The sequence below is a fragment of the Akanthomyces muscarius genome, chromosome 3 (genome assembly GCF_028009165.1).
Source record: "Akanthomyces muscarius strain Ve6 chromosome 3, whole genome shotgun sequence".
In the NCBI taxonomy this organism is placed as follows: Eukaryota; Fungi; Ascomycota; class Sordariomycetes; order Hypocreales; family Cordycipitaceae; genus Akanthomyces; species Akanthomyces muscarius.
The window spans coordinates 976,751-989,681 of record NC_079243.1 but is presented as its reverse complement, the minus strand read 5'-3'; the positions used below and the strand labels follow the sequence as shown (position 1 = coordinate 989,681).

At 49.8% G+C, this 12,931-nt stretch overlaps 5 protein-coding genes across 8 annotated transcripts; 1 reads left to right on the top strand and 4 right to left on the bottom strand.

The window, feature by feature from the left end:
• Positions 1–200: 200 nt before the first annotated feature.
• Positions 201–3,925, bottom strand: LMH87_001620 (uncharacterized protein; the record flags this gene model as incomplete). Its single annotated transcript, XM_056192923.1, has 8 exons — positions 201–441; positions 550–1,227; positions 1,281–2,778; positions 2,832–2,897; positions 2,945–3,131; positions 3,179–3,518; positions 3,615–3,788; positions 3,846–3,925. The coding sequence occupies 8 exons, from the start codon at positions 3,923–3,925 to the stop codon at positions 201–203; spliced, it is 3,264 nt and encodes a 1,087-aa protein (XP_056050012.1).
• A 360-nt stretch (positions 3,926–4,285) lies between these two features.
• Positions 4,286–6,135, bottom strand: LMH87_001619 (uncharacterized protein; the record flags this gene model as incomplete). 3 transcript variants are annotated; one of them, XM_056192922.1, is made up of 4 exons in its annotated part: positions 4,286–5,280; positions 5,333–5,469; positions 5,617–6,040; positions 6,105–6,135. In XM_056192922.1, 4 exons carry the CDS (start codon positions 6,133–6,135, stop codon positions 4,286–4,288), a joined length of 1,587 nt encoding a protein of 528 aa, XP_056050011.1. The 3 variants fall into 3 exon arrangements, with proteins under 3 accessions (XP_056050011.1, XP_056050010.1, XP_056050009.1); XM_056192921.1 differs by having other exon boundaries at positions 5,333–5,474; positions 5,631–6,040; XM_056192920.1 differs by lacking the exon at positions 4,286–5,280 and having other exon boundaries at positions 5,431–5,469; positions 5,631–6,040.
• Positions 6,136–6,534: 399 nt separating this feature from the next.
• LMH87_001618 (uncharacterized protein) lies at positions 6,535–7,402 on the bottom strand (the record flags this gene model as incomplete). Its single annotated transcript, XM_056192919.1, has 4 exons — positions 6,535–6,672; positions 6,735–6,750; positions 7,112–7,348; positions 7,392–7,402. 4 exons carry the CDS (start codon positions 7,400–7,402, stop codon positions 6,535–6,537), a joined length of 402 nt encoding a protein of 133 aa, XP_056050008.1.
• Positions 7,403–8,133: 731 nt separating this feature from the next.
• LMH87_001617 (uncharacterized protein) lies at positions 8,134–10,085 on the bottom strand (the record flags this gene model as incomplete). The annotated part of the gene is made up of 2 exons (XM_056192918.1): positions 8,134–8,738; positions 8,789–10,085. 2 exons carry the CDS (start codon positions 10,083–10,085, stop codon positions 8,134–8,136), a joined length of 1,902 nt encoding a protein of 633 aa, XP_056050007.1.
• Positions 10,086–11,075: 990 nt separating this feature from the next.
• LMH87_001616 (uncharacterized protein) lies at positions 11,076–12,309 on the top strand (the record flags this gene model as incomplete). Of its 2 annotated transcripts, none has more annotated exons than XM_056192916.1 (3): positions 11,076–11,338; positions 11,393–11,595; positions 11,654–12,309. In XM_056192916.1, the coding sequence occupies 3 exons, from the start codon at positions 11,076–11,078 to the stop codon at positions 12,307–12,309; spliced, it is 1,122 nt and encodes a 373-aa protein (XP_056050006.1). The 2 variants fall into 2 exon arrangements, with proteins under 2 accessions (XP_056050006.1, XP_056050005.1); XM_056192917.1 differs by having other exon boundaries at positions 11,170–11,282.
• Positions 12,310–12,931: the final 622 nt, after the last annotated feature.

Genomic DNA, 12,931 nt, shown 5'->3' with positions numbered 1-12,931 from the left:
AGATTGGCTTTCTTGGGGAGAAGGTTATATTCCAGCCATAATGCCAACTCGAGGGTCTAGTGAGCATGAAAGTATCTCATCAGCCGCTGTTCCTGTAGCGAGATTGTTGGGGGTGAATTCGCGGTAAGGAGACTACTGATTACAATCTGAAGATGTACCTTTATTCTGAGCAAGATTATATAAGACATTCCGAATGCACATCATCGTGACCAGAAGGCAACAATTCTGTCAAAATCGGTTGTTGACAGGGATTGTGCGTCTCTGTCGTCCTTTGTGATTTCCTTTCTTAGTCGGCACGCAACACGGATCGCAATGGCAGCTTTTTGAGACGTATTCATGGCTTGGAAAATTTTGCCTTTCAAAAAGGTAGTGCGTGCGATTTCATTTTTATGAGCACTCGGGTCGATCGACCACGCTGCGAGGGCAGTGTTCACAACCGCACTAGATAACAAAGTTAGCCAGGGTAAAAAACTGTGTAAAGTAGCAGGGTGACATCACAAAAACACAACGAAAAGTGAAAGGCTGGAAGTTGCGACGCTAAGCACTCACATTGCCTCTTCCATGCGTCCTTCGCGGAACAGATGCTCAGCGACCTTGTGCGCCGCGCGCGCTGTGTACGAGTCACGTTCTCCAACCGTTTCACGCATGTGCTTCCACGTGCGCTGATGGTATTCGAAGCTCTCTTCCCACTTCCCCTGCTCTGATCGCAGGTTTCCGACCACGTATAAGAGTAGTCCTGTTCGGGCTGACTCCCGGTCGTCTTTTCCGAGCGCGGCTTCTCGCAAAGCCAGGCTCTGCTGCAGCAGCGCTTCGCATTCCTCATATTTGCCTTGCTCCAATAGAATCCAACCAAGCGTGGCTTCGCCAGCTCGGGGGATGTAATTTCCAAACGACTTTCTCAACCTCAGGCCCTCCTTCATGTCAGCTTCAGCCTCGGTATATCGCTGATCTTGCGTGCGCGAAATGCCCCTTTCTGCATAGGCCAGATATAATCTCTCATCTTCCACACCAAGATCCTCGCAGATTGAGAATACAAGATTGAAGGACTTTTCTTTGTATATTCTGCTTGCATCAAAATCACTTGCATCCATGGCAATGGCGCCCAAACAAAAGTACAAATCAGCAAGTATGGCGTCGCGATCAGCGTGTACTGAGGTTTCGCAAATTGCAAGTGCTGTGCCGAAGAACCCGTCGAAACCTTTTGTTTTCCCGCGTTCTTTTTGATACCTTCAAGGTTATTAGCGGCACATGCGAGTCGGTGATTGCAGGAGCCAACTTACCAGGCTGCTTCCACCAGAAATTTCGCGAATAATATTTTCGCAATATCAGGCAAACTGGGCAGAGAAGTCCAGATTTGGTGTAAACGTAGTGTATGCGGATAAATAGTCGAACAGACCGGCCACCTTCCGACATTAAGTCTCTGCCCCGATGCTTTTGGCTGAGGAAGCTCGGGCTCCTTGGACGGTTTCGGCAGGGCCGAGGGCCATCGCATCCATAAAACGCGCAGAATACCCTCGAATATCCTAAATCTTGTCTCCAGAGATATGCTAGTAAGTATTGCATCTTGTACAACACGATGAACAGAGATCTGCTGGTGTTGCTTGTCCCTCTGGATCAGAGACGACTGGAGAAGGTCGGATCGAGCCTCTAGGTAGTTGCTTTTCTTGAAAGGCACGTCTGCAGAAAGCAGCTCAGAGGAGGCACTTTTCAACAGCTCTTCGTCAATGTTGTCCGGGTCAAAAAACGCAATCAGCTCTAAAAGCTGCCTAGATTGTACTTTGAGCTTATGGAAAGCCCAAACTGTCGCAATAGAGTGCTGGTACGTGACGAGATTTGTGTCAAATTTCGTCTCGTACAGGCCAGCATGCTCGTCAGAATCCGTGTAAAGCTCCCAAAACTCGTTTATTGTAAGATCTTGGCGACGAATGATGCCCGCCATTTGCGAAATTGCCAATGGAATACCGCCGAGCGCGTCGGAAATACGCTTCGCGGTCTCGGCTTCGCTCTCATCTGTGGCCGCAGTGAGACGATTGAGCAGAGATAAGCCTTCTTCGCTCGAAAGAGGCTTGAGATTGATACCTGACTCTTGTCGAGTAAAGATCTTCTTCGCAAGCGGATCTCGACTCGTAATGAGGATCGATCCGCTCCCTTGTGGCCAGTAGTCGGCCAAAATGATAGGATCATCGGCATTATCAAAAATCAGCAGCCAAGTCGCATTAGGCTTTTCTGCATCGAGTCTCTGAGAGTCGTCCGAGGTTCCAATTTGCTTTCGGGGATTCGAAAGCCACCCTTTCACAAGTTCGCGGCTGACAACTTGACTACTGCACTCGACGGCGTCTTCCAAACCCAGCGCCAAGGATATTTCTTGGTACTGGCTGTCAAGTTTTGCGACTTCATCAGCTACGATCCAGAATGCGGCGTCAAACTCACAGGCGTGACGTCGATAGAATTCTCGCGCGATTTCAGTCTTCCCGATACCACCAAATCCACAAATGGCGAACTGTCGCAACGCGGCGCCAGACGCCGTGGTTGTTTTTGTCGAAGGCAAGAGCTCACCAGCGAGTCGCTGCAGAATGTCTTCCCGGCCGTAAAAGTCATCGTTTGACTTGTGGGTGTTCATAAGAGTACATGGCAAGTTAATAGCTTTGCTTGTGTCCGGTCGCGTGGCTGGGGTCTGGACCATTTCGAACCCGGACAGCGAGGTCCCCTCTGTTCCACGATTCGACGGCCATTCGGTAGCCTCAGTAGAGAGCCGCTCGTTGGTCTCAAAAACGCCAGCTGAAAGAAGGTCAGTGAGCTCTACGCAGGTGACGTGAGTTATAATAGCGTACCTCGATTTAATGGCAGCTCACTCATGGTTGGTGAATATGAGCTCATTGTTGCGTACTGATATTCCTCTGGTGCAGTTAGAAAAATGCAAAATCTAGGGCTGCGTCAATCTCACGGTCTTCTAGACGCATATCGACTAGCTTTGGCGCCTCTGCTAGTGTCTCGCAAACAAACTGGCGCAGCTGCGATAGTCCTTCACTGTCAAGACTCTTGGTAAACAAACATGTGTCATGGTGGTTGAGATTAAGACCAATCACGCTTTCCAACGGCGTGTTTATGGAGCCTGTGCTACGTGTGACGAGCTTTGAAGAATTAGAATTTGGCTTCTACCGTGTGGGGTGCTGCTTACCTGCTGGTATTTTGGGCGCAGAGCCGAGGAGTGCAGTTTTGAATCTCTCAATTCGTAGGCGGAAAGCATCGGCATTCTTAGTGCCACTGCCTCGAACCTGTAGGATAGATTGACAAGACTTGCTCCCTCCTGCTCATTACATGCAGGGTCGAATTTGATCGCTTTTCCGGCTGTTGCTTCCAGTATGTCGCGAAAACGAGCGAACGTAGCGGCTTGATCCTTACACCGATGTGGAGTGCTCAGGAAGATCAGGCCAACAATTGCGTTCACGAACGACTCGTATCTCGGAAACTGCTTGTTTGCAATACATATTGCCTGCTTAACTACAACGCCGCCTAGGCTATGGCAGACAAGCAGTAGTGGTCGGCTGGAAGCGTGAACGCCGCGATTTTCTGTATGATTCCGAAGCGCCGTCAGATGGTGGAGCAAGTCATACCCCAACATGAGAATCGATTCCCAAGATGGTTTTGTCGATGATATCGGGGAGGCATATTCGTATGCTAGAACGCGGGCCTCTGCGACGGACTCGGTCAGAGTGGACAGCCATTTATTGTCTAAAAATGGCCAGTTTTCTGGTCTTATGGTATCGATACCGGGGATAAGCACAATACTGTATCTTGTGGTCAGCCGTTTTCTTTAGTTTAAGGTTTTTCGTTTTGCGCTGTACTCGATGCGAATTGGACTGGATAGTCCTGGATCCCGCAGCACACGGATTCCGCTCTCTGTTCCTATTCGTGCGTTCGCCATGCTCCAAGACTAGTTACTTATACCAAGAAGTAGAGAGCGCTCTTAGTTTGGGGTATCAGTTCAATGCCTTCTTCGTTCATTTGCGTGATAAAAGAGCAGACAATAGTGCAGGTCTTTGACCTCGCGCTGCTAGCTATGCCTATGGGTGCGGGGGTGTGTCGCTGGCGTGGATTTATCCATTCATATTCATCCACGTAATCGTGCATATGTGGCACTTGAAGCCAATCAATCAAACCAGGGGCAATTTGGGTGGCTTGCCATGTGGCGCAATGAGACAAAGAGGATTCAGGTATAGACGAGATGCAGAGCTGACATGATATAAATTCTTGGTCGCACATTTATTATGCACAAGTAGTCAAGCTATGGTAGCTTGAAAGAGTCGCGCCTTTGTCCTCCACGAATGCAAATCCGCAAAGCCCATCTTATGACTGCTCCCGAGTCCCAGAGATAGAATACATACGCCAGCAGGGTAATGGGGACACAAACTACAAAAAACCACCAAAACTCAACGCTTCCTTGCCCTAATATATCGATGTTCATGCCAAACAAACTGGAACAAAATCCAAGCGGGATAAAAATTGTCGCCAGTATTGTTAGCTTTTTCACTCGCTCCGACTGCTCTACAGCCCTGCGAGATTCATCAATGATCGACCGATTCATTGCCAACGTTATGCCGCGACTGCATAATTTGGATAGGTTGATGCAACGTTCTCGAAGGTCCTCGTAGTCATCGAGTAGCCCTTTGACCGTGAATGAGCCACCATTGTTGCCCACTTGAAAGCTCGGTGGCGCGCCGATTTCCGCATCAATTGTGGGTTGTATGCCGGTGGCGCTTCTAGGTCCGGTCGATTCGGATTTCATGCCATGAAGTTGTTGAGCGCTTCGATCTGCAAGCCGATCTAGAGCGAATATGCTGTGCTTCAGCTGCTGGGCATGCCGGGTGAGTATTTTGGAAAAATATTGCAGGGAGCTCAGCACGTCCGTTGTGACAGCATCTGTCATTTTCTCGATATACGACTCAATTTTCGCTTGCATGAGGTTCAAAAATTGTACTTCCGAGTACGCCGCATGCGCAAATAGCGGAATGCACATGGACAGAGGCTCTGTCGGCGCTTTCCTTGCCAAATCAACCAGAGCAATAATTGAGTCATACTGCAGAGGAAGCACCGCCGTACTCTGCATTGTATGCGATGCTTCATTCATTTCGGGTTTCAGCCTATTTGTAGTTGTTCTGAAAGCCATCTTAGGATGATGCTGTATAATTGGAATTGGAGTTGCCTTGTTCAGGACGTGGCTCGTCCATGGTCCGGGCGGCGACTGCTCAAGCGGTCGGCCATGATCCATCCACACCACCACTAGTTACGATTTAGTCAGAAACATGTTTCGTGTTGATCCGACAATACTTGCCTGTCCAGCCCCTTGTGTTTTTCGTGACGCAAAGAGAAATCCATTGCTCGATAATCGAGAAAGATGAGCAAAGTGTAGCGTACTCGCGCACCACGGAATCACCACATGTGATTTTGGAGGATCTGAGCTGCTGTGCCCTGTACTTGGAAAGTTCATCAGCTTCTTTAGACCTTTGCTGGTGGATATTTTTGTCGCCAAAATCGTCTTTGTGGAGGATGGTGGTCACACATAGGCGAAAAATGTTGCTTGATGAGCTCGCGAGCGACGGAGAGCTGTATGCATGCCTTTCAATACTGACAGAGAGAAAATCCATATGCCGACGAAAGAATTCCGGGTCGACGTTGTACTTGCTTCCCACGGTAGAGACCCACCGAGGTGAAATGAAGCCCCGAATGAAGACGATCTGCCCTACATCACCAGCAGAGATGTGCATGTCGCCGTGTAGCTCCTGACTTTTCTCCGAGTCATAGCCCTCTATATGCCACTTCTTGTCTGCATTGTAGTAAACTACAACAAGGTCGTGTGTTGCACCTGCTCTGTGTACAAGCGACGGAGGTTTGGGCGACAGGCCGGATTTTGTTCTCAGGATGTTGCGGTCCTGTAGTATCCATTCTGCAAGATCGACATAATTGTTGCCAGGAAACACCGAGGTGCTGGTATATCTTTTAGAGAGGGAAATAATCGCACGCGCATAATTTTCTGGACCATCTGAGAACAATTAAAAAGATGTGGGTTAGCGAAAGCGACATCCCGAACTTGGACGGGATCTCACCGGTAGGTTTGACGACTTTATTGTCCTTCATTTTTCGCGAGATAAGGAATGTGAGGTAATAGAGTTGCGTTAGTGTTTGGAAAAAGTTGAAACGAAAGTGATGGAATGACTCTTCACAAATGTGCACCATTTCAGCTGGCTGCCTGGTCGCCTGCATGAACCGCCACCTTCAACTGCTAGCGGGCGGCTAAACTCTGAACAGGATTGGTCAGTGGCCAAGGCTGCAGTAGGTATATATGCGCCGACAAGGCGCAGATATCAATGGTTGACGTAATTTTGATTCCACTTGGCTGACAAAAAAATAGCGCTCAAGATGTATCCGCTGGTCAGTTCTGTAAATCAATACATGGCGAAGTAGCCCACAGAATGCAGAAACCGTCCGTGACAAGCAAAGTACAAGAAAAGGACGGCAGGCGTGATTTCCAATGTTCTAGCTGATGATGCCGTATCTCTGGAAATCAAAGTCACGTAGACTGCTGATGCACTCGCCCCAGCCATCATCCATTTGCCCCAGCTGATGCTCGTTGCCAAGCTCAAACATGCCAGATCTTCCCGCCAGGATCTTGCTCTGCCTTTCCCCATCAGTCTCACTCAACAATATCGGATGCGGTACCCAAATGACTCTCATACCCGCTCGCCTCGCAGCCTCCACACCTGCAATACTGTCTTCGAAGGCTAGGCACTCTTTCGGCTCGATCGCTCTCGTTCCGACAAGCCGCGTCTCATTGGTAATCGACAATGCAATATCGTAGACATCTGGAGCAGGTTTTTTCCTGTGTTTCGGTGCACCTGGATTGTCTCCTAGAATTCTTCGATTTTCGGCAAACATCTCAAGCAGCGCCTTTGTTTCTGGCTGTGTCATTTTACAGTGATAAGACTCCACAGAGCTGGTCGAAGCGACTGCCAGCTCAATCCTGCTTTGCTGAAACAGGCTGTGGGCGCTTGCCAGATTTGATACAAGCTCGAATGCTCCTTTCAACGGTTTGCACTCGGTGAATTTTTCATACATTAGTTTGCGCGATTCCTGTGCATACTGCTCGCGCGGGATCGGCAAGTTCGCCCAGTCATGAAACATGTCGCTATTTGACGAACCAGGGACGCCCATGAGCCGACAGCGCATTTCGGATGAGAGCAGAGGGCGACTGTATCGAATCATCATTTCGTTGATAGCTTCCGCGACCTTGTCTTCTGAGTCGATGAGAAGACCATCCATGTCAAAGATGCATGCCCGCACCGGCGGAAAACTAGGTGGTCAGTTGTGGTTGGAAACCGTCGAATTGAACTTACCGGGCTTCCATGATCGCCATTGTCTGGAAGGGAGTCAAACCAAGAAGAACTAATAGCGTTGAAGGGTTTTCTGCTTGTGTTTTGACGCTATGAGGCACATGAGCAAAGAGGCTGGTTCTGGGCAGACAGCGTCCAAAGCGCTCAGGGGTGGGGAAATCGCTTGGCAGCCAAGCCAAGCAAGCAAGCCTGTCATACGTCGACGTATTGCACAGAAAGGAAGATTATTCGCCCGACATCCTTTTAACATTTTACGACATTTCCTGAGATTTCAGGTACTAAAGTTCTATAGGGAAGCAGTGTCTCCAGCCTAGAAGGCCTTCATCCTGGCCAGTGGCCTTAAGTACAGTAATAATCCGCGGTTTTGAGTGAATTAGCGAACGTTATGAAGAGGCTGGAAAGCTAGCAGCCGTAGTGATGGCGACGGTGGTAGTGCTAGCTGGCAGCAATAGCAGTAGTAGCACCTAAGGGAAAAACTAGAACTTAATTTTAAGGATGCTTTAATTGGTAACTTATATGCTGCTAAATGTAAACTTAGGTACTACGCTAAAAGTGCTTTACGAGTAGGAACAGGATTTCGCGCGAATAGCAATTCTATTACAGAAACACAAAGTCGGAGCCTTTCCCGCGTGATTTATGTATTTTTAGTATTCGAGTAGCTAATTTTCTGTTAGCTAAGATGATCGACCAAATAGATAACAGTTCCGATTTAGTGCAATAACCTTGATGTCAATCTGGCAGGGTACTAGTGGCAGACTCCAGCGGGAACAGTAAAGTCTTCCTTTCTGGTATCGCCAAACTTGGCATTCTTTCCAAGACCCCTCTTAGCAAACGCCTTCCAAAGCTCACATTTATTAGCACCACCCGTCAGCGCAACATCCGCATCAATAATCGAGTCGCGAGACTGCACCATGTTCGGGTTGCATGGCTGCAGCGCAAACGAATCGATAACGAGCTTCATCGCAAGATACTTTCCGTCGGTCGGCACGCCCTTGGCATCGTATTTCGGCAGCTGAGCGTCGGTGTTTCCGTGCTTGTCAATCAGATTCCAGAGCATCTCGTACAGCGCGCTCGCCCAAATGGTGCCAATGTCGTGGACCTCGGTCAGGCCGTTGACGGAAGCATAAGTCAGAGGATTCACCGTCATGTTTGTCGAGTAGGGGTACTGCCGGTAGCCGCCGGGCTTGTTGGAGATCCAGTGCCCAAAGTAGACAATCTTGCTTCGGTTGAAGCGCTTCTTGGTGTGAATGGCAGTGGCCATGAAGTCGGACCAGCCCTCGCCCATGCCACCCGCCTCGGTGCCGCCCAAGCAACCAGTGTTGTCGGGACCGCCAGTCATTCGCATAGACACTAGAAACTTTAGCTGGATCGAGGCTGGTTTATTCGGAATCGTTACTTACCGCCGTGGGTAAATTCGTGCAATACCACGTTCGTGTCAAAGGCTGAATCGCGCTTCGGCGTAGAAGAGTTCCAGACACCCAAGCGCATCTGTCCCAGTCCGCCGTCTGGAAACGTCACGAAGCCAGCGCCATTTTCCGCAAAACCGTCCTGTGCATTGAGGACGGCCGCGTCACCGCCTTTGCCGCCGTGACCGTTATTGTTCGTTTGGAAATTGCCCGCCTTTTCATTGAATCCGAGATGCCACAGCAAATCATGATACTTGTTAATTGTATAAAAGAGCTGCGTGACAGATGCGTTGACCATCTGCTCCGGCTCGAACTTGTCCGAGTAAGGGTATACGAAGTTCCTGGTGTCGCTTTCTGGCTTGACCTGGTTGCTGCCGGTACCGGTAAAGTCAGCCTGGGCGTGGGCATTATTTCCCCAGGTTGTAGTGTAATTTGTCTCTCCGTCACCGAACCAAGTAAAAGGCGACGCCTCATTATCCCAAGGGTCATGCACGATGGCGCGGCTGCCGTCGGTGGGGTCTGAGACATTCCAAGGGAATACTTTGAACGAGCTGCTGAAGCTAAAGACATGATCGTAGACGCCATATATTTTATCGTTGGCCTTGGCATCGATGTAACTTCGGAGGAAGTTGTGCGTGGTATCCGTCTCGACTCTCCAGGTGAGCCGGAGTTTGCCGTCAGCGTCAATGACGTATGCAAGCTTCATGATGGGGTCTCTGTCGACTCCGGAGGTAAACTTGGCAATGAATGTATTGTTCTTGGTAGCATCTGGCTCCGCGGTGCTCTTCGTCACGTCAACAGAGAGCCCGAGGATCTTAGCAGCACCCTCTAAGGCGGTAATAGGGCTAGTTAGGTCCGTCTGCGCAAGAGGGTCTGCGCTGGGGAGCTCTCCGGCAAAAAAGTTGTTGCTAAAGGAGAAGACATTGCCGTCACTGCCAATGTTGACCTTGAAGTCAGCATTGTCAATGTCAATCCCGTGAAGCGTCTGCTTAAAATTGACGTGGGTAACACCGCTGGTGCTAGTGTAGTGGTCTTGTGCCAGGCGGAATTGAACACTGGGAACAGTCTTTTTGACAAAGGCCAGCGCAGCATCGACGGGGGCCGCACTTCTGGGCTGGTTGACGTGACGCTTGTTTTTGTCTCTGCTGTAGTTGGGCGAATAATGGGCCAGGTCGGGCATCGCATATTTGCGCACATCAATGCCTCTGTTGAACAGGCCTCCATTGGCGTGTGCGCCGTGGGCACTCGCGGTCGCGGCACCCAGAGCAGCAATTACTGCCACCAATTGCATATTTATCGTGTATTAGAAGACAGTTAGATAGCAACAGTCCTTATTTTTGGTCTCTCGGGCGCACTATATACTATTTCCGGGCACTTCCAAACTCGGTTACTACCGCCCGGCACTTGGTTTAGGATCAAGCGCTACTGTGACTGTCAGCTTACTTTCGAGTAAAATGAGGCAGATCTAGACTGGTGCTAAATCCTTTGAATCCGCCGGGTGCCTATTTTGTAGGCGACCCCCCTTAGGGATTTTCATTATTTGATGGCGAGCTCGACTGGGCTCTGTGGTCTGTTTTCTGAAAGGAGAACGGGAGCTCTAAACAGGCTTCACAGTATTCAACAGCTTTAATGCTTCTAATCCGTGAAAAACATAGTATTGTGCACCTTCGGAGTTGATTTCATAAATCCGAAATCTTATTCAGACCTTAGGGCCATGATTGCTCAGTGTATTGCACTTATATTGTTGAACTGCGCCCCTGGCCCTTGCAGGGTAGGCTATCACGGTGCTGCAGTCATAGGTGTCGCGAAGGAAATCTCGTGGCGAGGAGTCCCTGTTGCTGTGGCTTTTCAGGGTGTCAAAATCACAGTCAAGTCCTAGAATTGTAACGAGGCACCAATCATCTTTGAGTTGACAACCCTGCGTGTACGATGGAAAAACATGGCAATCAGCACGCCTTCATTAGAGGTCTCTTCCACCATCATGTAGGCAACGTTTTCACCATCGCTGAACATGTTACGTAGTTGGTCCTTACTTGACAATATTCATCAAGCCTACTTTAATCATTTAATTGACCAGTATGACTATATTTTAACATTTCTCTTTCAATTAGAAGGCAAAAGTAAGCTTTTCATACCAACTTATTAGCCAGTCGCGCCACGTTATCATCGCAACTAATCAGGCTCCCGAGCTCCGCTTTCTAATTATGTTGGCCGACCATGATGCCTCGGTCCTCCCTCTGATTTCCTACACTCTGCTACGATAGTTGCTCGACTCAGCAAAATGGCGGGTTCGGACACGAGCGATGAATGCGTCCAATTTTTGAATGCGCCTGGCTTCCACCAGCGGTTCTCTTTGCCCGCAACACCGGAGCGCGATGCGCTCAGTATTAGCTACTCGGATCTGGGACGCCAGCCCACCGGCAATCAGCCCAACTCGCCACCGGCTCTACTGTTCATGCCTGGAATGTTGGCTTCCCGTTTCCAAGCGGTACTGCTACACATTGTTGGCACCAAGATGGGCGTGCGCGTATTGACAATTGACAGGTGAGTGTATTCGCACGCAAAATCTGTATGCAGCAGTGCATTAATGCCAGCTAGGTTCGGTATTGGCCAATCTACAGATGTCCCCATTGCGCAGAGAATAAGTACATGGGTAGAAGTCGTACCGAAGCTTCTCGCCCACCTCGACATCCCGCACGTCGCGTTGGCCTCGCACAGTGCTGGCACCATTTATCTGTTGAACACGCTCTATAGCTGCCGGCAAATTCTCTCCCCGACGCGGCCCTATGCCGTTCTCATGGGTAAGCATACTCATACCCCGACAAAGAGACAGGGAGGGTCATTGACAGACATATCCAGCGCCTTTTGTCGATATCAGGCACTCGGGCGTCAAGTTGCTGCAGGCGGCCCAGCTCTTACCCAGTACTGTTCTGGGCTGTTTCGATAGTGTGGCCAAGTCGCTGGACACTTATGTTGGGCCCATCATTGGCTCCAGCCTAAGCTTTATGGATAGTTGGTTCCCAAGCGCTGCAGAACCGGAGTCGGCAGCTGTCGCGAGGCTCTTGCGCTGGCAGTCCGAATACGGCATGCCAAACGATTTTTTGGATGCGATTCTGCAAGCCGCTGTTCGCGCTGGTATGGCCGAGAGCACCAAAGGCCTGAATGACGAGACAAGACTCTGTTTGAAAAAAAGCGTCACGTGGGGGGAGTGCGAGGATTTTGACGAATACGTCAAGAAACTTGCCGCGCGGGAAGAGCAGCGCGCTGAAGGGTCAAGACTACGAGTCAAAATACTGTTTGCGCAGAAAGACTCCATGATAGGCCAGCGTGGCCGGCAGTACATGGAGGAGTGTTGGGAGCGCAATTGCCGCACAGAGACGGGGCAAGCCTTTGACGTTCTTGCCAAGACCGTCGACGACACGGATCATGATGGCGTGCCTGGAAGACTCACGGTTCTGGAGGAAATTCTAGGAGACCTGGTGGGAGAGGTCAAGGTAGCTGAGGCTGAACTTTAGATCGGTATTGTGCAGCCTGGCTAATCTATTATTTATATCACACACGACAAGGGCAGGTTTAAAGCCTAGAGAGTGCTCCCTTCAATAGTCATGTAGACGTTGAGAGTCCTGTACTGCCGTAAGTTGCAATCTCGGGGTCATGAATACCGCAGATGTAGCGCCTCCCCGCCAGGGAGTTTCTACCCCAGATCATCGTCGATAGCGCCACTGGGATGACGATGCGACAGGTGCTCATACACAACTTGAGAAAAACGGCAGATGCGTAAGCCGGACTTTGTCGATCGTTCAGTGTTGCTGATAACTACAGCGACTGATTCATACAGATATATCAATATGCATGTTGGATGTTTCGGGGAAGCAAGTAAAATTGAAGAGCACGTGAGGCAACTTCACAACACCTCAGCGGCGTGTACGTTGCCACTAACGAGCGCCCTCCAACGGAAGTCACCCTTTCCATCTTTGCAAATTTGTTTTCGTCATCATGGCAGCAGGGCTGGCTACAAAGTACGAGATCAATGCTGATATGGGCGAAGGCTTCGGCCGGTGGACAATGGCAAGTGCTGGCCTTCAAATTACCCCGCAGTGTTAAGCGTTGAGTTAGAGCACTTCTTCCCAAGGGCCC